This window comes from Lucilia cuprina, chromosome 3 (assembly GCF_022045245.1).
Source record: "Lucilia cuprina isolate Lc7/37 chromosome 3, ASM2204524v1, whole genome shotgun sequence".
In the NCBI taxonomy this organism is placed as follows: Eukaryota; Metazoa; Arthropoda; class Insecta; order Diptera; family Calliphoridae; genus Lucilia; species Lucilia cuprina.
The window spans coordinates 38507753-38534400 of NC_060951.1; the positions used below are offsets into that span (position 1 = coordinate 38507753).

Here is a 26648-nt window from a genome sequence, read left to right on the forward strand (position 1 = left end):
ATTCCTTTAAAATTGGTTCTATTTGTTGTTGGTTTTTGTTTTATTTTTTCAAAATAATTTTTTTTCTGAGTGGGAGTGTTAGATTTTTCTTTTTTTTATAAATTATTTACATTTCTAAAAACTAAATAATAATTTAAATGCTGTTTTTGTTTTTTTTTTAAATTTTTATTTACATTATTAATTTTTTATTTTATTTATTATATTATCAATTCAGTATTTCAATTTATTTTATTTTTAATATATTTTTTTAGGTTTTAATAGCTTGGCACTCAAATTATAATTAATTATTTATTTTTCTTTATATAATTTTCTATTTGTTTTTTTTTTTATTTATTTAAATGATTGGTTACTGTAAATTAGCTATTTTGTTGTTGTTGTTAATCAATCTATTTGTTTTGTTTTAAGTTTATTGCTTTGAAACCAATGTTGATTCTTATTGTTTTTTTACTTTATATATATTTTCTTATTTTCTTCGGTTAAATCCTATTTATGTTAACGGTCTTTCAATTGGTTTATTTCTTTAATATATTTCTTTATACAAGTTTCTGGTAACATTTTTTTTCTGTCTGTATTAATATATTTTTTTGAAAAAATCAAATACACAAAAGGTTTTACATCAGTTTGTTGGAAGTTAAGGGGAACAGAGATTTTGCACATATTAAGGAAAATTTGTCTAGCAATAACCAAAACTATAATCTAAATTGTATGCCAGTATATCCTAAAAAGCTTAGATTATAGTTAGTGCTACAATCAAGAATCTATTCTTGACGATTGTCATGATCAGAAGTCTAGACTATAGAGAAAATTATAATCTGAATTTTAGACAAAACTTTAGTTTGGTCTATACGAAACACTATTGTCTGGACTTTAAACGTCACTATAGATCACACTGTAGACAAGTTCGAACAATAGATCACTCTATAAACGACATAATAGCCTAATGTCTAGGTAAGATTATAGTATCAACAATAGTTTCCACTACATATAGTCTGGACCAATAAAAATATAAACACTACAATCTTTATTATAGATAAGACTTTAAGTCTTTACTACAAACGAGACTAAAGTTGGACTACAGACAAGACTATAGTCTGGACTGTACAAGACTATAGTCTGGACTATAGACAAGACTATAGTCTGGACTATAGACAAGACTATAGTCTGGACTATAAACAAGACTATAGTATGGACTATAGACAAGACTATAGTCTGGACTATAAAAAAGACTATAGTCTGGACTATAGACAAGACTATAGTCTGGACTATAGACAAGACTATAGTCTGGACTATAAACAAGACTATAGTATGGACTATAGACAACACTATAGTCTGGACTATAAACAAGACTATAGTCTGGACTATAGTCTGGACTATAGTCTGGACTATAGTCTGGACTATAGTCTGGACTATAGTCTGGACTATAGTCTGGACTATTGTCTGGACTATATACAAGACTATAGTCTGGACTATAGACAAGACTATAGTCTGGACTATAGACAAGACTATAGTCTGGACTATAGACAAGACTATAGTCTGGACTATAGACAAGACTATAGTCTGGACTATAGACAAGACTATAGTCTGGACTATAGACAAGACTATAGTCTGGACTATAGACAAGACTATAGTCTGGACTATAGACAAGACTATAGTCTGGACTATAGGCAAGACTATAGTCTGGGCTATAGACAAGACTATAGTATGAACTATAGACAAGACTATAGTCTAGACTTTAGTTTGCACTATAGAGAAGACTATAGTCTGGACTATTTGACTTGTAAACCTGATCTCTTAACTTCCGAAACTGTTTAACCTTTTGGTATGGAAATTACTTGAGAAAAATTTCTATAAGAATTTAAAAATATATTTTTAGTTTATTTTTTCTTTTAATTAAAAAAAATATTAAATCAAAAAAACAACAAAAAACCTAAAAAATTGATAACTATTTGTTACTTATTTGTTGTTATTTATTGTAAACGGTTTATTTGTTATAAGTTTATGTAAAAATATTTGATTTAAAAACTGTTTATTATTGTAATTTAAAAAAACAAATCAAGGCATTTTAAACAGGGTACTAAGGAAAAATACTTTTATTTCTGTTCAATATTTTGTTGGTTTATAAATAAAAGTTTTTATTGTTTTATTTTAATTATTATTTTTTAAACTAATTGTTTTAAAACAATAACAACGGCAGCTACGGGTAAAGAGAGTAAGAGATTGAGAATAGAGTTAAGAAATAAAAAGTTTAATTGGTTAGCTATTAAGGTTAAAAATTAGGGATTTTTTTTTTAAAGGCAATTGGAGTTCATTTTTTGTTGTAATATTTTGCACTATTTTTATTTTGGTTGTTGTAAGGTTAAAAAATATTTTATTTTGCATGTTTTTTAAAGAAAAAACATCATCACTATTGTTGATTTGATTGTAAATAATTAATTTCTTTTTTTTTGGGCTTTTTTTGTCAATAAATATTTTTTGTTTTTATTTTCTTGATTTATTTTGTAGATTAATAAATATTTCTTTATTTGTTTGTTTTTATTTTTTAATAATAATTTGTGTTTGTCTCTGTTGTAGTTTGGTTAAATTTTTGTTTTATTTAATTAATTATATTGGTACTATTGTTGTTTGTTTTGTTGTTGTAGTTAATAAATTGGAAGAATCGGTATTCTTTTACCCTGAGCCTTTTTTATAGTTTCACTTTTATTTTATTTATTTTAATCGGTTAATAATTATTGTGTTTTTGTTTTAATTGCTATTGCAAATAAAATTCTTATGATTTTTTTAATAAAAAAATATTTGTATATTTTGTTTTATTATTTTTTGTTGTTGTTGTTGTTTAATGCTCTGTTTTTTTTAATAAGTTTTACATATTTATTTGTTTAATTATGGGGGTTTTAAAGTAATTAAATTTGTACGTTGCTTTTGTTTTCTTTTTACTTGCATAAACGAAAAAAAAATAATTATTTTGTAGTAATTAAGTTCGAAAAAAGTTTTTTACCCGAAATAAGAGCCAAAAATATAATTTCTGGAAATTGTTTGTTTTTTTTCTACTTTTTGTTTGCCGAAACTTGCTTTTCATTTTTGGTTGTTTTTCATAAAGATTTCGTTTTATTTTTGTTGGTTCAAGACAGATTTTTATTTTTTTGGTTGGTCATGATTTGGATTTTGTTTTATTTTTAGACTTTTTCATTTGAGAAATTGGTTTTGTGTTGTCGAAATTGGATTTTGAATTTGTGTAAACAATATTTTTGATTTTGTTTATTTTTTATTGAAATTTTTTATTTTCGTGTGCCAAAGCTTATTAAATTTAGTTGTTAAATTTTTAAATTTCTTTTTAATTTAGAATTTTAAGTTTTTATTTTATAATTTGTTTACAAAAAAAAAAACTGAAAAATTATTTAGTTTTTTTATTTATATATAATTCTTAAATTATTGTTTTCATATATTTTATTTTTTTTAATTTAAAAAAATATCATTATGCTTATTGACCTTGTTCAGTTTTTCTTTTATATAATTTTGTGATTATAATATTTTTTCTTTTATTAAATAAATTCGATTTGATGTTTGAAGCATTTTAATTTTAGGAAAATTTTAGTCAAATGTATTTGAAGTATTCATAACAGAATATTTGAGAAAAAAAACGTATTATTAAAGTTAGAGAAATTTATTCATAATTTCTATACCGACAATTTTAGTGAAAATTAACAATTTGAAATAAAAATTTTAACAAAAAATTCAAAATTTAAAATTTTAGATTTTAATAAAAGTTTTAAATTTAATGAAAAAATTATAAATTTTGTGAAAATTTTTTTACTTAGTAAAAATTTCGAATTTAAATTTAGTGAAAGTATATTAAAAAACTAGATATTTCATTAAAATTCTTGAACTTTGAATTTTTAAATTATTATTTTGTTTTCAAGAAAACATTTTTTAGTTAGTTAGTTAGTTTGAAAGGAGGATGTATAGACATCAAATCCGAAGAAATACACTTAGGCCTCAATAGGGCCTGTTGTGCGCTCCTCAACCAGTGCCACGGGTGGGAATCGAACCCACCACCTCCGGTCTACCAGACTAGAACACTAACCACTAACCTACCGGAGGCCACAGAGAACATTTTTTAGAATTTTAGATTTTTAAAAGAATTTCCATTTCTTGGCAAAAAAATGTCCGAAATTTACTGAAATTTATCTAAGTTCATGATGTTGTTTATACTCCTATAGGAAAAGGCTTGATTAGGTAAATTTAAACTTGTGTTTCAATAAACTGTTGAACTTCTTTGGATATTACAGAGAATTCACAGTACATATTAATATAAGTGGGATATATGTGAGCACAACGTCAACTTTTGAAATATTGCTGGATATTTCATCCAATTGAAACATATATTAGGTATGAAGCAGTTTGACATAGAGTCTATGTATCAGTAAAAAACAGTGATTTTTATTTACCTATTTGGCTCTTTGTAAATTAGGGTGAAGACAATCGTCACTTTAGTATTTCCCTTTGTAAGCCAAAGAGTGAACACTTGGAAAAACATAATCTTTTTGCTGTTTCTTCTTTGACGATTGACTTTCTCGTTGAACAGCACATGTTAAATTAGCTATTCACCTGAAAAGTCGGTGGCTAGGGCTACCATAAATAATAGGTTCAATAGCTAGTTCGGGACTGCCCGAGCGAACTACTGGGAGACACAAACATTGAACGTATACCATTTTTAGTATTTATCGGAAATTTTGTGTCACTATTTCCAAATAGAGTTTAAGAGTGACAGCAAATAGTTGCTGGTATAATATATTCTTGAAAAATTTTATAAAAAGTTCATAATGCCCAATTGTTTTTTGTTTTGGGGGGGAGGATAATTTCCCTTTTACGACTCCCCATAGATCCGCGCCTTTATTAACAAGTACATAGATTTTATGTACTTATTCTAGGTAATTAGACAATTTCTTAAGCTAGTCAATGGACAGTCTATTGTCTCTCTTTGTTCCCCCCGGGGGCATGTTACCTTGGTGAAGCCTCCACCTTGGTGTTATTGCAATCCCGGGGTATAAAGAGTTGGCCAATACCTCTAGTCTGGCCGGGACTAAAAAATTGGTTGCAGTCTTTGTTCCTTCGGGATCCACGTAGTGGCTGTGGTTAAAACCCAAATCGCGGGAAGAGGGTTGCTTGGTTAAAAGACTGATACACGTGGGTGGATGGATTTGACGGATGGAGTGACTGAGTGGAAGGATGGACGTTGTGCAAGGTCGTCACTGCTCTCTATTTGACTTCAACTTATCACAGTGGGTCTCTGTGACTACTAAAATAAAGTCTTGTTAATTAATATGATTCCTGTTTCGGACTACCAATTACGTCCCTTCGAGATGCTGTACCAGCAAAGTGCTTGTATCCATGTACAAAAATTGCAACCTGCGTCTGAGAAACACAAAGGAGCAGTGGTGAATTGTTTACCTTTTACTCACCCAGTGGTTTGAAAAGTACCATCGTGAGACAGGGCAACATGTCACTTCGTCTTCAAGTTTCTCTTTGTACTAGAGGATAGTGAAGCCTTGAAACTAGACAAAATACTAGTCTAGAGTAGTCATAGAAAAGCTCTCGGATAAAAAATGCCGTTAGAAAGTACGTTGTCTGGTTGTAATCTATTCAAAGATTCCAAATTATATCCTCTTTTGATGTTAAGTAAAAATTTAACCGAATACCATAGTTTTTTAAACTTGATGTTAAAAGTACATTTTTAAATGATAATTTCAAAAAGAAAATATATTTTGAAATTGTACGAAATGGATCATTGGTACTCATTGAACTTTTAAAGATCAACTTGTACCAAAAAATATTAGAATTAGTTGGCCTGTGTTATCTTTAGAATTTCGCTATTAATTCAATATTTAATTTCTCAAAAAATTTCATTTAAATATTAAAATTTTCAGAAAAATCTTAATTTTCAAAATTCAAAATTTTATTCGATTTTCAATTATACTTTCGTATTTTAGTGAACACTTAAAGTTAGCGATTTCTGTGCGATTATCGAAATTAAGCATAATTTTTTTTTGAAATTTAAGGTTTTCAACAAAATTTATTTTTCTTAAAATTTAGAATTTACACAGAAAGAAAATTTGGTAATTTTTTAAAAAAGTTTTCAAATTTTCAAGCTTCTTGTTTCGAATTTACTTTAATTATTATTTTAATATGTATGGTTGGTTTTTATAGAGGCACTATAAGCTGTTTTTTTTTTTCCTTTAAATATTTTTTTATTAATAATATGTTTTTTTTGTTTTACTTTTTTGTTTAGTTTTTTTTTCAAAAATACTTAAATTTTTAATATTTTTTTTCTTTGTGTAAAATGCTTCACTTAAATACAAATATACAAATTTTCATTTGGAATTTTTTTTCTTTTTGTTTTGTGGTTTCTTGAAGAAATGCAACTGCTTGCGGTACGCTAATGATATTTTTTTATAATATATTTTTGTTTATAATGATTTTTTTTTTCAATAAAATCGTGCACTACTTATAGTTGTAGAAAAAAAAAGAACGTTATAAAGAAATGTTTTTATTTTGTTTTTTATATTAAACAAAAACCAACGAAAAATAAAATGAGTCTTTTTTTAAATATTTCTTTTTTTGTTTTATAAATTATTTATAATTAATTTCTGGTTAAAATATACTTTTTTTGTTATTTTGTTTTGTTTTTCTTTTAAGATAAATATGTAGTTTTGTTAAATACGTATGTATGTAATGGTAATGTTATGTATGTGTAACTTTGCATTTGAAATTTCATATCATGATGAGTGTATAATATAATGAAGATTTTTATTTTATAATTTTTTATAATATAAATTATTATTTTATTTATTTTTTTTGTATATGCAATTGTTACTCAAATTTCTAAAAAATAAATTTTCTATAATGTTTCTTTTTGTTGGTTTAAATTTACTGTTATGCGGCCTTAAAGTTTGTTTTTGGGGTCTCTTAATTAATTTTTATTATTATTTTTTTTTTTTGTTTAAGTTTTAAGGGAGTAAATTTCTCTTTATATATGTATATATAAAAAAAAGAACTTTTATGTGTTAAATTTTTTTTGTTGTCTTGTCATTTCTTAAGAAAAATTATTATTATTTTTTTTTGTTCTATAATATTTTATTTTGTTTTCTTGATAATATATATTTTTTGTATTCAACTGTATAAATTTCATTTTTTTCATAATTTTGGGCCAAAAATTTTTGTAAGTGTATATTTTTTATAAATTTTATTTTGTCAACTATTTATTGCTCTAAAATGCTATAACTTTGTTTTATTCAGTATTTTTTATTTTTCCAAAAAATGATTATTTTTGTTTCAATGCCTAAAGTTAAATTTTTTTTGGGTAAAATTTTTTCTAAAAATTTTAATTTAGCGTGTAAGTTTTTCTTTTTCGTTTTATTTTTTTCCTAAAAAAAATCAAGTATTTAATTAAATTTTGATGATCTAACAAGGCAACCTATAGTTTAAACATAAAAGTTAACCAATTAATAATAATAATAATTATTCTTATTAAATTAATTAATTTTATATAAAAAGCCTAAATGTATTTTTTTTTTTGTTATTATGAGATGCTTGAGTAACTTTAGTATATTTTTTTTTCAAATAACATAAAATGTTAAAAAAAAAATGGCTTTGTCTTGTTGTCGTTGAATAAATTTGTAAATAAAAACAAAGAAACAATAAAAAAAATAAATTTCGTTGTAAATTGGGGAACCAAATAACAGGAACTTTAATTAAATAAAATTATTATTAAAAACCAAACAAACAAATAAACTAAAATTTAAAAAATAATAATTCTTAAGGAACTTAATTAAATTATAATATTAATAACTTATAAAAATAATGATTTATGTTTTTCATTTGAATGATTTTTATTGTGGAAATGTTTTATAATGAAATAATGTAAAGCTTTAATTATTATCTTTATAGCGAAAAAAAATTGTTGTTTTATTTGACAATATTCCAAGAATGAGCTCATTCTTTTTAAACAATAGTTTAGATGATTTATTCTTTATTTTTTACTAAACAAAAACTAAAAATTGAAATCGAAAATCCTCATAAAAGAGGAATTTTAAAATTTAAGAACCGATCATATTTTGTTCAAATTTACAGACATTTAAGATCAAATTCGCGAATAATTCTTGTTTCATTTCACTTTATCATGAATATTCCGAGAACTGCTTACACAAAACTAGATTTATTTTAATTAACTTCAGGGAAGTTTTCATAAAAAAAATCATGTTAACAATTGTTTTAAATTTTTTCTTGTTTCATTTAAGCAGAATAATTCTATCATGAATATTCCAGAAACGTTTAGCATTTTAAAATTTGTCTTATCAGTTATTAAGTTTGTTTTAGGAAAAATTTTAACAGCGATTGGTTTTCTATAAAACCATCAGGTTTTTATATAAAAAAAACTTTTGCAACGATTCATTTTTCATAAAAAGATATGTCTTTTATAGTAAACTTTACATTGATCAATTTTTCATACAAAACGTTCACATTGTTCGACTTTTCATAGAAAAATTTTGAAACAATCGGTTTTTTATAAAAAAAACACTTACAAAGATAAATTTTTTATAGAAAAAAGTGATCAGTTGTTTTATAGTAAACTTTCAAAGTGAACAATTGCACATTGATAAATTTTCATAGAAAACTGTAATGATCAGTTTTAACAAAAAAGAGCAAAAAATGTCTATAATGAATAACCAGGATAATTTGGCTTTTTAAAACTCGTCCGTCTTTGTTAAATCTGTCAAAGTAAGAGAGAACTTAATGAAACTTTTAAAGATATTAGATAAGATAAATTTTCCATTAAAAACTTTTTGAGTGTTCAGTTGTTTTATAGTATACTTTCAAAGTGATCAGTTGTTAAAAACACTTTCGAAAAGATTAATTTTTTAGTACACAGCGATCAGTTTTTTAAAGAGATTTTAATTGAAAACTTTAACAGCGATCTGAACGTTTTTGCAAAGATCATTTTTTATTTAAAAAACTTATTTTTTCATCGAAAACTTTTGGAGCGATCAATTGTTTTTATATTAAACTTTTAAAGTTATTAGTTGCTAAATACACTTTCATCTTGATCAATCTTTAATAGAAAACTTTTAAAACAAACAGTTTTGTGTAGAAATATTTCATAACGTTAAATGTTTTGTAGAAAGCAGTTATCAGTTTTTTTAACTTTTACAGCGATTTTGTTTTCAGAAAAAAAATTTGGTTTTTATGGAAAATGTAAATAGCGTTCGTTTTTTTGTAGCGATCAGATAAAAAATACTTTCGGTATGATCAGTATTCCATAGAAAATTGTTAAAATGATTCCTTTTTTATTACAAACTGTTAAAGTGAACAGTTGCCAAAAACAACACTTTAGATAAGTTTCCCAAAAACCTCTTCATCTCAGTCATGGAATTTTATTAGAAAATAATTACAGAACTAATACCTTACTGTAAACGTGAAATGCTAAACTTAACCATGATCTGTACTGATAGTACTAAAGTAAGGTTGAATAAAAGTAAAAATCTCTAATTGTTGAAAACAAGGAAATATTAAGAAAATCTTAAAAGATAATCAAGATTACAAAGTCAATTGTTTGAAATTTTTGGATCACATTTCTAAAATGCAAATAAAAATTGAAATGCTGGAAATGAGTTGAGTAAAAGTTAAGAATTTCAATATTTAGATGTCAAGAAAGTCAATATAATATTCAATTCTATCGAAAACCTTGGAAAAAATGTTGTAAAGTTTTGCATTAATATTTTTTTAAATATACTTAACAACCACTTAAAGTTGATATAAGAAATGATTTGTAGAGGACTTAGCACTTTTATGTTTATGATTTTGTAAAAAGTGTAATGGTTGTTCGTAATCGACTAACTCAACAGCTACCCCATCCAATGGGATGAATTTTCAAATATATGTGTGTTTCTGGAATGTTTGTCCAATAGATGAAATCGGTGTTTTACTTTTAAGTCAATTACGCTTAAACTATTAAAGCGAAAGTAGTTAAACTATAGGGTTTCATGGGTATTTGATAAGGAAGAAATGATGATCAAATTTAGGATCCCGTTCAGCTAGTTATGTATAAATTAGGAAAATTTAACATTGCGACCTGCAGCGTGGGCATAATATTAACATGGACAAACAGTTCCCCGGGGGCATGTTACCTTGGTGTTCTTTCGGGGTCCATACAGTGTCTGTGGTTAAAACCTCAACGTAAAGGGGGTGCTTGGTTATCAATTCTAGATTCTAGGAACGGTACAAATTATAGAGCATGACTGTGGATTAATAAAATGTTGGATCTGAGCTGATAATGCAAAGATTACGTTATAAGAAATGGAGTTTATTTGATGTTTATTAAGGTTAGCAAAAATAAAGTATGGATGTCACTGCCCTTTCTTTAATTTATCAGCGATTTTCTAACATGGCTGAGTGCGTTGGAGTTTACTCTAAAACATGCTAAACTTATCACAGAGGGTCTTTGTGACCACTGAAATAAAAGACTTGTCCATGAAAATGATCCGTGTTTTGAAATACCAATTACATCATCCAGGTGCTGTTAACGAATCAACAGAGCCATCTCAGTAGTATGGTTGGGCGACATTATTGTCGGGGTTTGATTGATCTTCCTCATGACACCTATGCTTTCCTAACGGGGCTACAGTATATATAGCTAGAGTACTTGAGTAAAGTGCAAGTATAATGGATCGCACATCCATACACGTAAATTGCAACCTGCGTGTATGATGCAGAAAGGGGCAGTGGTGGTGAGTTGTTGTTTATTTTTACTCAGCCAGTGGGTGAAAAAGATCACCGTGAAACAGGCCGTCAAGACAGGTGTTCACGTTAAAGCAGTTCGACTTCAGACATACATAGCAAAATCGACTCAGAAAGTGATTCTAATAGGTGGGTATAGGACCACTAAATTTTGTTGTTTTAAACATCAGCATAAACGCATAATACCTCCTCCAATATATTGGTGTAGGGTATATAAATCGTATAATACTTTCGTCTTTGATATTCTATAGTTATTCACGAGTTAATTACAAAATGTAAACGATATTTGTTTAATAATTACGAGTTAATTACAAAATTTAAACGATATTTGTTAATTAAAGCTTTACATTATTAATTTTTTGTCTTTATATGGAGAGAAGACACAATGAATTTAAATGATGTTTGTTTTAATGAATAAAATAATGATGATTCCAAAAAAATATAAAAAATAAAAAGCGAAACAAACGAAAATTTTGTAATAGTTTTTTTTATTATTTTTTTAAACTTTTTCTATTTAAACAGTTCATAAACTAACAAAAAAATTTAGTGTTTTTTTTAATTTAATTTTTTTTAAGAAGTTTTTAATAACATTACAAATTCATTGTGTGTAGGGGGTTGGTGGTGGTTTTTTAATTATTTTATTTTGTTTTCATTTCATTTAAATTAAAAATAAAACAAATATATTTTTTCTTTTTTTTTTAATAATTAATTAATAATAATAATAAAAACTAGAACTTAAAAATAATTAATTGATTTTATATTTAAAAAGAAAACACATAAATTTACAAAATAATTTTTAATTATAAAACTGTCATTAACTTAATTAAAGCGTAAGTAATAAAAATTATTAAATGATAAATATACATATAAATGAGAGAACAAATTTAGAGAAGAAAAGACAAAGTTTAATTAATTAATTAATAATAAAGAGACAATAAAATTAACAGTTTTATTTAGGTTTAACTTACTTGTCTTAGTTGTTAAAATATTTCTAAAGGAAATAATAATAATTTTAATTTTAATTAAACATAATGTTTTTTTGCTTCAAGTTTTTAATTAAACCTTATAAATCACGTCTAATATTTTGCAGTGGAATGTTGTTATTATAATCCTTAAAGAAATACGCTTGAGAGAGGAAGTACTACTAAACTTGTCTAAACTTGCTCTGTTAGTTAACAGTTATAAAATTTTTTTTATATAAAAACTAAAAAAAACACCGTAGTGTGGGAATAAAAAAAAAAAGATCAGTTTAATTTTGAGATCTTATTTGTAATGAGACATACAAATCTAAAACCAATAAAAATTATAAAAAAAAATTAAAAATAACTAGATTGTGTGTTGAAAATTTTTTCACTTTTGAGAGTTATTATCAATTTTTTCTTTAATTATTATTTATTTTAATATTATTTTTTTATACTTATATCCAAAAATGTTTTTTGTTTGTTCTTTAAAGGCCGAAAATCACAATTTTGTTTTTTTATTATTATTAGTATTTTTTTAATATTTTTATTATTATTATTATTTTAAAGAATTTAGTTAGTTTTGCCTAAATTGTTTGCAAATATTTTTCTTAAAGTTGGAAAAAATTTTAACATCACAATTTAATACTGAGCCCTAACCTTGTTACTTGTGGTTTTTCCTTTTTTTAATATTTAACAAATAATTTTTAAAAAATTTTGTCTAAATTTTTGTGTTGTTTTTTTTTCTTAAGGTTTTTTTTTGTTTGTTTTTAAAGTTAAGACTAAATTTTATGTTTTTAACACTATCACAGCCAAATTTTTATAAGCCAAAGGGTTGTATAAGCCAAAAAGTTTTGTTTTTTTTTATAATTTGGTTTATATTGTTTGTTTCTTTTTTATTTAAATTTTGTTTAATTTAGAATTTTGAATTTCGAGTCAATTTATGTTTTAGTTTAATTAAAAGAAAATGTAAATAAAAATATATAAAAATAAAAATTTTATAACTGAGCTTTTTTTGTAACAAGTTTTAACTTTTTCTTAAGAAACTTTGAAATTTCAAGAGGTGTTTTTTTTATAAAGAAAAAAATTTTGAGATCGGGGTTTTTGTATACATTTTATATTTGCTTAACAATTTTGAAGAAAAGTTTCTTTAAAAGTCTGTTTAGTTAACGCTTTCTTAAACCTAAATAAAACTGTTGTTTACTTAAATAAACTTTAAAAAACAAATATTAAAAAAAATACCAAAGTGCTCACACTCTCTTGTTTAATTTTTTAATAAATTTATATTAATTTAGAAAAAAAAACAATTTTTTAAATAATATGCTTGTAAAAGACAACAATTAAGCTTGAAAAAGCTTCTCGGCTGCTATGGCTTAAAGTTTGTTATTTACAGATCTCTTGTATAAATGTTACTTTTCCTGAGAACTCTTAGCATTGCTGTTGTGTCTAAAACTTTGTTCACTTTGTTCTCTTAATATCAAGAAAGTTTTTATCCTTACAGATTAAAATTTTACTTGACTGTAACATACATTTTTACATAACTCTCACTACATTGCTTTCATGGTTTATGGGGTTTGTCAACTTCTCTGTTTTTCTCAATTGCAGCAACGTTGTTAAACTTAAAACAAGCATACGTATGCTCAAACATGCATTAAAAGTTAACAGAACAAGTCAGATAACTTAGATACTCTCTGACGACTATATATGACTTTAAAGCAGCGAAACGCCTTGAACTCTCAAATTAGCTCTGTTGTATTCTTTTTTCACACGTACGTTTACAGAGAAAAAAATTTATTCTCTGCTTTAAAGCTTAATGCTTTACTAGACTTTGTCAACATGGCTTAGGCGTTTAAAAAATTCCCCTTAAAGATTTATATAACCTGACTGTTACATAAATCTTTATTTAACTCGTATTATGTTGCTTTCATAGCTGAGAGAGTTCGTTAAATTATCCATTTCTCTTAATTTCAGCAAAGTTGAGCTCCCTTATACTCGTTCTTTTTTGCCTACGTTTGCTCAAACAAACAGAACATTTCAGATATCAATTTTTTACGCTCTGCCGTTTCTAGATTTTTGCAAATTGCTCCTATTGCTTAGGGGTTTGAAAATTCCTTAAACTTATATTTTAAACTTTGCTTAAAGCTTACAACATTGTCTCTTAACAACATTGCTTCAATTGGTAAAGATTTGAGCTTAAAGCTTAAAGAAGTTGGCGGATTTTTGAAAATTTTAAGCTATTGGAAAAGCTTGACTTGACATATCCTCTTTCTTAACATAAAAAAGTTATTGTTTAAGCATTGCTTGACAAACTTTCTCTCTCTCTTAACATTAACCAAGTTGCTTAACTTTTTAAGCTTTAACAAACTAGCCAAAGTTGCCGTATATTTTAAATTGTTTTCAAGCATATTCTTAAATATTTTTTTGTTTGTTTTTATAATCGAGTTTCAAAAACATTATAATAGAAATTATTTATTAATAAAATAAAAGGAAATCCTAAATATAATAAGCTTTTTAATATTGTGCTTGTTTTCTTTTTGTTAAATAATTTTAAATTTTGTTTTAAGTATACATTGTTAATTATGCCATAAAGTGTGTTAACTTTTTTTTTTTAGTTTTGTCTCACTACAATTTTGTTTTTGTTTAATTACATACATAATTTTTGTTTTCACAAATTTAAATTTAAAGATTTTATTAATTAAAAATAAAAAAACAGAAAGAATTTTTTTAAAGAAAATTAATTATAACAAATTAAAAGTAATTTATTTTAAAACTAAATTATTATACAAAAAAATTATACTTTTTTTGTAATAATATTATTCATAGTATATACTTTTTTTCTTTAATTATTTTATTAATTAATATGCTTATTAAACTTATTAAATCTTTATATTTTTTCATTTATTTTTTTATATTTTTTTTCATATAAATATCGTTAAGATCACAGATATTCTATTTAAACTGTTCTTTTTTTTTTTTTTTTTGTTTATTTTAATAATTTATAATTTTTTCTCATGCAGTTTTCATTTTAAAATTTTATTGTATAAAATTATTTTTTTATATAATTTTTCTGATATTGTGTATATTGATTTTTTTTTACAAAATTTGCTTATTTTTATAATTTTTAAATTTAGTTTTATATTTTTTTTCTTTTGCAAAGTGCTATTTTTTGAAAAAAAAGAAAATGTTTTTTTTTCTGCTTTATTTTATCGAAACGAGAATTTTATACATATTTTTTTGTTATAAGTTTGTGTGTTTTTTTCCATTCATTTAATCAAAACAAGAATTTAACGCATTTAATAAGACGAAATTCAAAAATAGTTGTATTACAAAAAAACCTAAATTATATCAGAATTTTTTCTATTTGGAGTCTAGAATGCAAAAAAAGAATGAGGGATCTTGTGCTTGTCTTTATGTTGTAGTTTATCTTCTTTAATTTCCTTTTAGAAATTCTTAATGAAAGCTTTTTATTTGTTTTTAAAGCCTTGAAAAGTTTGTATTATACTAAAAGATCTTTTAGTTTAAAAGTTATTGTTTTACATACTGCAAAGCTTTTTAATATAAAAATGTTTTAGCAAATTAATCTCTCTCAGCATAACAGAGTTTTTATGGAAAACATTTAAAGTGTATAAAGCTTTCATGATCTTGAATAATTTTAGTTTGAGTGCTTTTATACACATTAGTAAATTAGCTAGTTTGAAAACTTTAAAGTTAATTTAATATATTTGAAAAGCTTTTTTTTATAATTTTTGAAAGATTTATTTAACATTTAATAACAATTAAAGAAAACGATTATTGGGAACCAAGAAGTTTACAGTAATTTGTTGTCTCTCGATTAAAGTTTTTTTAATTTATGAAAAATTTTCTTTAATAAAATATTAAAAATTGATGATTCTGTAAACGAACTAAAATATAATATAATAACTATATTTATTCTTTCTTTTTTTCAGATATTTGCATTTGGATAACATAAGAGAAAACGGTAAGTCCAGTTTTAAAAATAATTTTTATTTAATATACAAAATCTGTATTTTTATTAAAAGTTTGAATACACATTTTTATAAAAAGCTCTTTCCTGTTGGAAAAAAACTTTGGTTGCTATAGTTAGGCTTGGGCCAAATTTAGAGTTTTACTAGCTAATTTAATTGACTTTGTTTAACAACTCACAAAAGCTTGAAAGCTTTTATGAGGGCACTTCTTAGCTTATACCAGTTTTAAAATATAAATCATGCCGAGAACTTTTTCATATGCTAAAAGTTACTTCATTCGAGTTGTTTTTTTTTTTAGAAAAAAAGTTTGAGATAGAAATGAATCATTGGCTCAAGTTTAAACCAAACATTGAGTTTTACTGGCAAATTGTAATTAGAGGTTAAGATTTTAAAGAAATGGAATTTGTTGACTTTAGTTTGAAACTCAAGAGAGCAAGAAAGCTCTAATGAGAGCTTTTTGTCTATATCATGCAAAGAGCTTTTAAATATGCAAAACGATTTTTAGATAAAAGTCATTCAAAATTTGAAATCAGTTATTTTAAAAACACATTTAAAATACATTTGCGATGGTAATTTTAAGAAAACATGTTTGAGAAAGAATGGCATTATGGGGTCAAGTTTAAACCAAATATTGGGAGTTTTATTGGCAAATTGTATTTAGTTGTTAAGATTTTGAAAAATTTGAGATTATTGACTTTATTTGTATACGCAAGAGAGAAGGCTTTTATGAGAGCACTACTCTGTGTATCTATGTTTTAAACAGCAAATACATTCACGCAGAGAGTTTGTTAATAGCTATAAAAAAGGATTGTGTCAAGTTTTAGCCAAACATAGAGTTTTACTGCCAGTTTTGATTCAGAGTTTAAGATTTTGGAAGAAATGGAGTTTTGTCGACTTTATTTTCAAACGCTCGAGAGCACAATTTCTAGTAATTGGGGAAACCATTGTTTTCAACAGATTTACAAGATCACAAAATATCCCAAAGAAACGTTAAATGTAAAGCCAGCGATACGTTTGCCTCGGAAGAATTTTTTTGACTATTTATATCTTCCATTTGGATTTATAGAAACGAACTCTGTCATGCTCCCATATATTATATATAAGCATATGTTTGGTTTGACTAGGACACAATATGAAAAAGTACTTATTCAATCCGATGACTTCAACACTAGCAGACCTCCAAACACTTGGACATAAAGAATGAGTTGCAGTACTTTTGATTTTCATATCACCATATGAAGGCGATATGTTGTGATAAATTGAACTGAAAAACGTTTATTGCGATCCTATAATCCACTAGGGATTAAAGGGAGAGAGATTAAAGGTAGAGAGGAAAAATAAGTTCTCTTACAGATTTTTAATGTTTTTATATATGTGGTATGAAATTAAGAGAGCAGGAAAGCTCCTTTTTATGGATGCATTAACTAAATTCCTTTATCCGAAGTTTAATCTGAAGTTTACAAAAACAATATTAACAAGCACAAGAATATCTCTTGCTATCTTTAAACTAATTCACTCCAAATAGTTGTTAATCCGAAAAATGATCAAAATAGAAATTATAGTTTGTCTGAAAATTATGCAATTTTTTGTTGTTGTTGTTGTTGTGATAATTATTTTATTTCCTTCTTTGTGTATACAGTGTGTAAGTATGTGTGTGGTATTTTGCAGGTCATAAGGTTAAAAATAGTTTTATTTTGTTGTTGTTTGTTGTTGCTGTCATTCACTTGATTCAAGTTTCTTTTGCCAACAAATCAATTGAATATTGTAAATACATAGAATAAAACTGTCTATTGATTGTATTTTATTTTTGTTTTTAATATTTGAGTATAATAATAAATATATATATATATGTATGTATATTGTTATGTAAGTATGTTATGTAGTTTGTTATTTTGTCTATATAAAATCTGTAGGATAGCACCAATTCTATGAATGTTGTAATTATTTTGTTGAGTTTTTTTATTATTAAAAAACAAATGTCTATTGTAAAAAATTTAACTATTGTCTTAGGAAATTAAACAAAAATACTAAAAGTTAAAAGAAAAATTAACATTAAAAAAGGTCTGTAATTTAAAAAAGAAAACTATTATTTGTGGGAGCTATTTAAGGGGGAAAATATTACCCTTTATAGTTTTAGGATTAGTTAACAACCAATTGGATTTGTAAGGATTTGGATTTTATGTTTATTTTATTTTTTATAAAATAATTTTAAACAAACAAACTTTTACACAAAAAAATTAAATATTGGATCACATGAGATCGTTTACTATTTGAAAGCAATGCGCGTTTGTTATTTAAAAAAAATTAACACGTATTTATTACAAAAAAAAAAAAGAAATTAATATTTTGTTTCTTTTTTACTTCAGTTTTAATCTGAGTTTAAACGTATAAATTTCCCATAAGTCTTTTTCTTTATTTTATTTTATTTATTTAATTAATAATTCATATAAAGACCTAGTTTTTTTGTTTTCTTTTGTTATCAGTTTAATTAAATTCTTGTTTCTTATATTTTGCAGTTTTTTTTTTCAATTTCATTTTGGTAAAAAAACACTTTTTTAAGGTTAAAGTGTTATTTTTTTTTTGTAAGGATTTTACTTAACTTTTTAAAAATCAGCGTTTTTATATATAAAAAATGTGATATAGAGACGTTTAAGGTTTAAGCCACAATATTGCCCGCAAAAAAAAAAAAGAAAACAAATTTTTAAATTTAATTTTATTTTAAGATTTTAAAAATCTGGTCTTATTTTTTATAAATAAAATTTTTTCCTATAGATTTTTTTTGTTTAAGGGCATTATTGTTGACATTATTTTCTTTAAACGAAATCAAAATTATTTTTTTTTATATTTTAAATATTTTCAGCATTTTGGTGATAAAAAATATGAGTGTAATTGATTTTTAGTTTCCAGTTTTTTTATGTATGTTTAATGTTTCTTTTTTTTTGTTTCCTTTAACATATGTATATGTATATTTTAAATATATATATATTGTATGTATGTAATTATGTATAAAATGTTTTAGTATGTATTTTATACATACAGACAGTATTGGGGTTTTATAACTTCTCAAATCTATTATGAAATAATAGTTACTTTTTTTTACGAATTATTTTCTTTCATAAATATTTGGGTTGCTTGGTTTATAACTGTTATAACTTCTTTTAGAAGTTATAAACTAAAATATTTTCCATACTATTCTTTTCTTTTAAATAGTATTGTGTTTGTGTTAAGTGTAAGTTTGTATATACATTTTTATATATAATTTTTGTTTAAAATTTTTTACATATTTTCTTTTTTCTTTAATATACTTTTTTTAAAGGTATATATCTCTATAAATATGTATTGTTTGTTTGTTTTTGTAGATATATATATTTAGTAGTAGTTTTGCTAATTCTTGTTCTTTCTGTTTTTCAAAAATGTTTCTATTGTTGTTTTTTTGGATCGTTTGTTTTTAAAAATTGTTGAATATTTCAATAATAATGTTGCTGTAGATTATTATCGTTTATATTGTTATAAAGGTTGTTGTTGTTGTTGCTGTTGTTACTGTTGCTGCTGCTGTTGTTGATGTTGTTGTTACTATTACTATTATTATTGTGGTTGTAGTTGTTAAAATTATTATTATTATTGTTGTTGTTATTGTTATAGTAATAATAATAGTAATAATAATAATTTAATAATAAACTAAAATCGTTTCACTATTGCGGCAATTCATCCTTTGTATCCACCGGACTGGGTGATAAAAATTTTCTTGCATATTTGGGAAAATGTGTTTTTTCGTGAGCTTTCAATATTGTCGATCTTGAAAATGTTTTACCACACATTTGACATCGAAATGGACGTTCACCTTTAAAAATTTACATTTAAGAAATGTTAATTGATAATAAATTTTAGCGGGAAATATGGTGAAATGTAATTTTAAGAAAAAGAAATAATCGATATAGTCAATAGGCTAGGACGGTGTTTAAAATTATAGACCGTAGACTTGTCTATAAGATTGTAAGTTAACTCGTCAGTTGGACATGTCATTGACTAGTCAAAATCTATAGGTTAGTCTAGTCCATAGTCAGTAACCTAGTCCATAGACTAGTGCTAATTTATTGTCAAGTCAAATGACTTAATAGTTTTTTGTAATACATATATAATATTTGTATCACTGGTCCATAGACCAGATCCATAGATCCATTGACTTGTCAATAAACTAGTCCATTGACTTGTTAATAGATTAGTCCATAAAATAGTAAAAAGACTGGTCCATAAACTTGCCAATAGACTAATCGATCGAAAGTAGTCCATAGATTCACTAGTTAACAGTTTTTAGACCAGAGCAGCTCAATATTGCCATTACATAGCACGTGTAATAGGGTAAGAAAATTCTGCTGACACTAAGTTGCTATACATACACCAGTGTACACTTAATAAGGTATCCTCGTCCGCACAGCTGATCATCAGCTTTTACAATCTTATCTGTCAAAATTCCTGTTTGTTTACATAGAAAAAAAATCGCAAAAGGTGTAAAAATTTTAAAAAGTGAAGAAAATTATGGTTTTAAAGGAGTTTTCTAGGTCAATCGTGATTAAATGTCTTTGTTATCCTTCTCTCTTGATAAAAAAAAGAAAATCTTTAGCTCCGGCATACGTTCCAAATCAGTTTCAACTATTTTTAACACGACCAATCACTTTTCACAAAAAACACGTTTAATTCGGAAAATTGGTCTTCCCAATAGATATAGTTATGATTTTCAGACATTCCACGTTTAATTAATAATCAGTTTCAACTATTTTTAACACGACCAATCACTTTTCACAAAAAACACGTTTAATTCGGAAAATTGGTCTTCCCAATAGATATAGTTATGATTTGCAGACATTCCACGTTTAATTAATATAATTAATATTAATAGTTAAAAATTTAAATAGTTGCTAAAAACTCATATTTTTATTGTGTTTATTTGTTGCTTTTTCATTCTACACACACAGCTTTTTTTGACAGATGGGATTATTCTACAATAACAAATCGCCTGTTGTTTTTGTATTGTTGTATTTGTTGTAGCAACGAGGCTACCTTATTAAGTGTACACTGACATACACTATAGTTTTAATTCTTCTTTCTATAATGAGCAATATCAGTTAGTTTGCTCTCAACTTGGAAAACAAAATCAAATCAGTTGCTGATCAGCACTTGTCGAAGCAAGGTCTGTGCGCGACGTTTTTTAAATACACACAGAAATACAACAACAAAATTATGAGAAAGCCGAATTAATGTAAAAGAACATGAGAGAACGCTTGATGGTTTTTTATATATAGACTTTGATAAACGTTGGCTGTCAAAATCCATAATAAATATTTGTTAGTTGGCATATACTTTATAGTTTGTAGTCATTTAATTAGTATACTTTAATTATGAATTGAATTCTGTTCTCTGCTGCTTTACCAAAACAAATAAAACTATGGTAGTATGTGTTTGAGCATCACTGTTTTAGACAGTTATATAACCCGCAGGCTTGTTTACGGACTTAGTCCATATACTTAAATGACTGGAATATAGACTAGTTCATAGACTAATCTCTAGACTATTATCTAACCCGTGGACTTGTTTACGGACTTGTCAATAAATACCAGCAAACAGACTTGTACATACATTAGTCCACATATAAGTTCATAGACATATCAATATTTAGTATTGTTTATTTTTTAGTCCGTAGATCTGTATATGAACTTGGCTATACATACACTAGTCCATTAAACTAGCTAATAAACTTTTCAATTGATTATTCTACAGTCTAGGCTAGTCAATTAGAAAATTGCACAAACTGGGGTAAGATTTATAGACAAACAAATCCACATGGACTAATGTAAAAACTTGATCATAGGCATGTCAATAGAAATGTTTTGTAAACAAGCAATAGTAGTCCATAGACCATTATATTGACTGATCTATAAAAAGTCAATCGATTAATCCATAAAAATGGGTTATGGAAGAAAATAATAGTGTATCTTGACTAGTGTTTTTCTATATAACTTTTCTGATAAGTTGAGTTCAAATGTACTTTACTAGAACTAAAATTCTAAAGATCACTGCTGCCTTTATATATGAGTTTATAAAGGTTATTTTAATTTAGAAATGTTAGGAGTTTTCTAGGTTTATTTCCATATAAAAGCTTTCCTATAAAAGAGAGTCCTTTAAACATAAGTTTATAGAAGTTATTTTACTTTAGAAATGAGTTCGGAGGAGACATTTTCTAGAATTAGGTCCATATAAAAACTTTTCTCTAAAGGCTAGAACAGTGAGTTTATTCTCTATTGAATTCTAAATTTTTCAAAATATTTTACATAAAAACTATTCGATATTTCTTTCTTTTCCTTATCATACATTTACCATATCAAAAAAAATCAATAATATCAAAATTAAGTTGATGTCTACTTACCTGTATGTACACGACAATGATCTTTCATGTGATGACGTAATTTAAACGCTTTACCACAAAACTCACACTTGAACGGTCGATCACCTGTATGTATCGGCAAATGTGTGATCAATGAGGTAACATCGGGAAAACTTTTACCACAGAACTTACACAAAACAACACTATTCGGATCATTGGACGATGCTGACGAACTGGCAGCTGCTGCAGCAGCTACCGCCGCCGCAGCGGCCGATGTTGACGAACCAGCGCCACTTAATAAAGACAAACTGCTGCTGGGACAACCGCCATTACCCGAGGCTGATGAATTGCCACCACCAACGCCATCACGTCCTGTTCGGCTAGATGAACTAGAGCCACCACCAACGCCGCCACCTCCACTGCCACCAAGGCCTCCACTACCATCGAGATCTAGACCACGTGCCGTACAGCTAGCCAACGAAGGGAAGGGACAACCACCAGCCGCCGCTAGGGCTGCCGCGAAATCCATATCCATGGCAACAGCTGCAGCCACAGCTGCCGCCTGATCTTGGGCATCACCGCTGGCACTTGCCATCGCTGCATTCATTTGATACGCCAGCGGTGACATGTTAAGATCATGACCCAAGAGGTGCGGGTGTAGAAGAGCATGCGTGGCGGTTTCACGATATTCCAGAGTTTTAAGAGAGTGCGATAGTATATGGCGCGTTAGTTTATTTTGGTGGGGAAAACTCGCGCCACAATAAACGCAGGTGAAAGGTGGTGGCGTTTGTGGTTGTTCATGGACATAGCTAGAGGCAGTGTTACTAGTTGTGGCGGAGGAGGAGCCAGCAAGGCCGCCGCCACCACCACCACCAGACCCACTACCACCGCCCGCATTGGCAATACCGCCTAAGCCGTGAGGCGAATCGGACGTTTCCTGCAACAACACCAAACAAAAATCCAACATCAACTTCTTTTCATCTTCATCATCTTAAAATTTTATTTTTAGGATTTTTCATTTTTCATTCTTAATTTTTCTTTTTTTGTTTTTGATTTTTTATTTTCAAGATTAGAATTTAATAATTTTTGCTTTTTCTTCTTCGTTTTCTTTGTCGTTTATAAAACGATTTTTTGTTTGTTTTAAAAAATAAAATCGTTACAATTTTTATATTTAAAAGAATAGTAATTTTTTAAAAAAAAAGAGTAAAAATAGAAAACAAAACTGAGAAAAAATTATAAGTTCTATATTTTTGTTGTTGTTTTTTATAATTATAGTTTTACTTAAAAGAAAAAAAAAGATACAAATTGCGAAGAATAAAATCATAAAAATATAGAAAAAAGTAGAAAGTTGAAAACAAAATATATTTTTCTTTAAAATTAAAAAAATATATTACGATTTTTATGTCCACAAAAGACCAATAAAATTTTTTACTGCAAAAATATAGAATATAATTTTACTCAATAATTAAAAATAATAAAAAACAATTTATTTATTTTTCATTAAAATGCCAAAAACAAGAGGGGCTTTTAGCGGTTTTTGATTTCTCTCTTTAGTTTTTTTTCATATCTTAACGTTGGTTGGTAATGCGAGTTTTTTTTTATTTTAATTATATTGATTTTATTTTTATTAAATTCCAAAATGTTTTTTTTAGATTCAAAACGTTGTTTGTTTTTCAGTTTATAAAATTAATATTTTAAATTATTTCTATGTTTTGCAAGAAGTTGAATTTCGATTTTTGTTTGGGCGCCGTTAGAAACGTTTATTTTTTGTGTTTGAAAATTTGCGGTTAGTTTTTTTTTTAACAGTCACGCACTTGTTGTGTTGTCAACTTAATTTTAAAACGGTACGTTAAAAATCGCGTATTTTAAAACGTTTATATGTTTAGTTTTTAAATATTGTTTTTTTCTTTCTTGTTGTTGTTTAAATAAAACATAACAAATACAAACAAATGATGAAAAAAGAGCGTTTGATTTTGTTTATTTATTTTTATTTCGTTTTTATTTCATTTTACTTAAAATAATTTTGAAAAAAAGTGTTAAATATTGTTTTCTCTAATTTCAATAATTTATATTTATTCTTTTGCCATTTTGCCAATTTTGAAATGTTCCAAATTTGTAAATATTTTCTGTTTAGTTTTTTTTTTTTGGTTTTTATGCAAGACCCCTTTAAAGCGGTCATTTTTTGTAACTTAAATTTAAAACAAAATTCCAGAATTTTTGATTTTTTTTTTAACAAAATTTTTATAGTATATTAAAAAAACAATTTTTTATGAGCCGAATAAGTGTTTCAAATGAAATTTTATTTTTATAAAATAAATTCCTTTGGTATTTTACAAATATTTTCAAGAAGTTTTTCCACTGCGTTTTTCTTTTTGTCTTCATTTCTTTATGTTAATAAAATTTTAAAAGCCATTTATTATTGTTAATTAAAACAGTAATTGTTTTTTTTTCAATAATAAATTTCTTTTAGTCACTCTTTTTCCTTTTTTTGTTTAATATTATATATTTTTTTTGTAATTATTTAAATTGTAGTAACTTAGTCATTTCTTTTGCAAAGTATTAAATATAACATTTATTTTAAAAAAAGTATTTTAACAAAATAATAATACTTAAAAAAACACATTAAATTAATTGCATAGCTGTAGCCATTTCCAAAAAACGTAGATCAACTTCTTGACAATAATTTAGTTATTTTTCTCTTCAATTTTTTTTAATTTTATAGAATGAAAATCAAAACAGTTTACGCTGATTTTATTTTTCTTTTTTTTTTTGCATAATTAAAATATTAATTTTAAATTTTTCGTAATTTTGCTTCTTTATTATTTTTTTTTTTTGAAATTGGTGTCAATTTTAGTTTTATTGTGTGTAAATTTTTTTTTAAATTTTTGTGGATATTTTTTCAAAATCTTTTGTATTAACTCTGAAAAGTGGATATTCGAAATAAAATTTTAAATAGTTTTGTTTGAATTTTTTAAATATTATGACATTGCACACTGTCTGTGCAAAGAAACAAATTAGTTTAAAATGATCAGTTCAAATAGGCAATAAAATGTATCGGTGTTGTGGAAGTAAAATCCTATACAATTTGTGACAAATTCAAAATTGCACAGTTTGCGAGGCTTTTGAACGTTTATATGAGAAACATTATTATATTCTACATCTACGTTTAACTATAAAACTTGAATTACGAACTACATATCCAAGGCTTGAGCTTTCCTATAATATATGATTCCAACGGTGATATATTAATATCATGGGCACAGTGGAATAGCCCATGTTGGGTTTTCAATTAAGACTTGATTAGAACTAAACATATCAAGAATGAACTTGATCTTTCTTTCAGCGTTCTGTAAGTAACTGGGGAGTTATATTTGCATTTTAAAAATTGTGAATTTTTAGCATTATGTCCATACATTATGTTTGATCTTATAGTTATTCAAGAAATTATGAATTCTGAAATTATACTCAAAAGGTCTATCCCAAAACTTAAGAAATTGTATATGAAGCTCAAGCTGAATATCTGTGGCTTCAAGGTAAATTTCTGTATTTGGTAGGTCCTGAAATCGACCGTATGATTACAGCTGATATATACCCCAGCAAAAATAAAACTAAGTACTTCCAAAAGTGTAACATTTATCATCACTTCAGAAGTAACACTAAGTGAATATTTTGACTTTCTGTGGAAGTAATGTTTAATGACTTCCGAAGAAGTGAATGCAAGAATTTTTTTAAATTCTTGCATTGTTATAGTTTAAAATTGTACATTTCGGACTTTTTTATTAAATGTGTTTAATTATTTAAGTAAAATTTTATTTATATTTATTATATAAAACTATAATTTCACTTCCAAGAAAAGAACATAAAAATTACATCTTAAGAATGACTTTCCAAGTAGTGAATTTGAAATCATATAAAAATACGTTCCTTCTATGACAAGTCTGTGTCAAAATCATTACTTCTTCAGGTCTTTCAGTACATCTATGGATTAAATTCTACAACTTTTTCGCTTATTTGGAAGTTCTTTTTGGCTGGGGCCGAATGCAATTGATACGCTTGAAACGAGTAATCATACATAGTAAGCTTTAATATTATATTATGATTAGTTAAAATCTAGGTTGAAAGTTGTGGTTTAGAAGTTTTAACCTAAACTTATTATAGTACAGATCTGGCCCTGTCCGATTACTATTTATTTCGATCAATGCTTAAGGTTATCCCTCACGAGAAATAAACTTGATGAATTCTTAAATTTGAGTTGGTAGTAACTAGTCTATCAGTATAGAAATCGTGCGATGACAGTCTCTGGTGTGAATCGAACCCGTAGAATTGGCCATATTACAGATATTGTATATGAATAGAAATGAAATGTTTGCTTTCGTTTCAGTCTGCCCATATCTCAAATCACACAGATTTTTCACTCATCTCTGTGTATATGAATATAATGCTAAATTGGAATAAGAAAAGGTCAATTATCTGAAAAAATCTGATTTCTATATGATAATTTAGGTTCATGCTCAGATGCATGAATCATTAAGA

At 25.9% G+C, this 26648-nt stretch overlaps 3 protein-coding genes across 7 annotated transcripts in view; 1 reads left to right on the forward strand and 2 right to left on the reverse strand.

The window, feature by feature from the left end:
* LOC111684411 (mannosyl-oligosaccharide alpha-1,2-mannosidase IA) overlaps positions 1 to 26648 on the forward strand; it is a 306748-nt gene that overhangs the window by 231351 nt on the left and 48749 nt on the right. Inside the window, exon 7 of the transcript XR_006940352.1 lies at positions 15698 to 15729. The gene's annotated coding sequence lies outside the window, so the exon portion shown is untranslated. The remainder of the gene's footprint in view (positions 1 to 15697; positions 15730 to 26648) is intronic.
* Positions 1 to 26648, reverse strand: part of LOC111686739 — a 362875-nt gene that overhangs the window by 12993 nt on the left and 323234 nt on the right. The gene's annotated exons all lie outside the window — the stretch shown is intronic.
* On the reverse strand, positions 18653 to 23097 carry LOC124419040 (transcription factor Sp8-like). Its single transcript, XM_046947219.1, has 2 exons — positions 22158 to 23097; positions 18653 to 19577 (listed from the first exon to the last, which is right to left on the reverse strand). The coding sequence occupies exons 1-2, from the start codon at positions 23080 to 23082 to the stop codon at positions 19429 to 19431; spliced, it is 1074 nt and encodes a 357-aa protein (XP_046803175.1). The 5' UTR covers positions 23083 to 23097; the 3' UTR covers positions 18653 to 19428.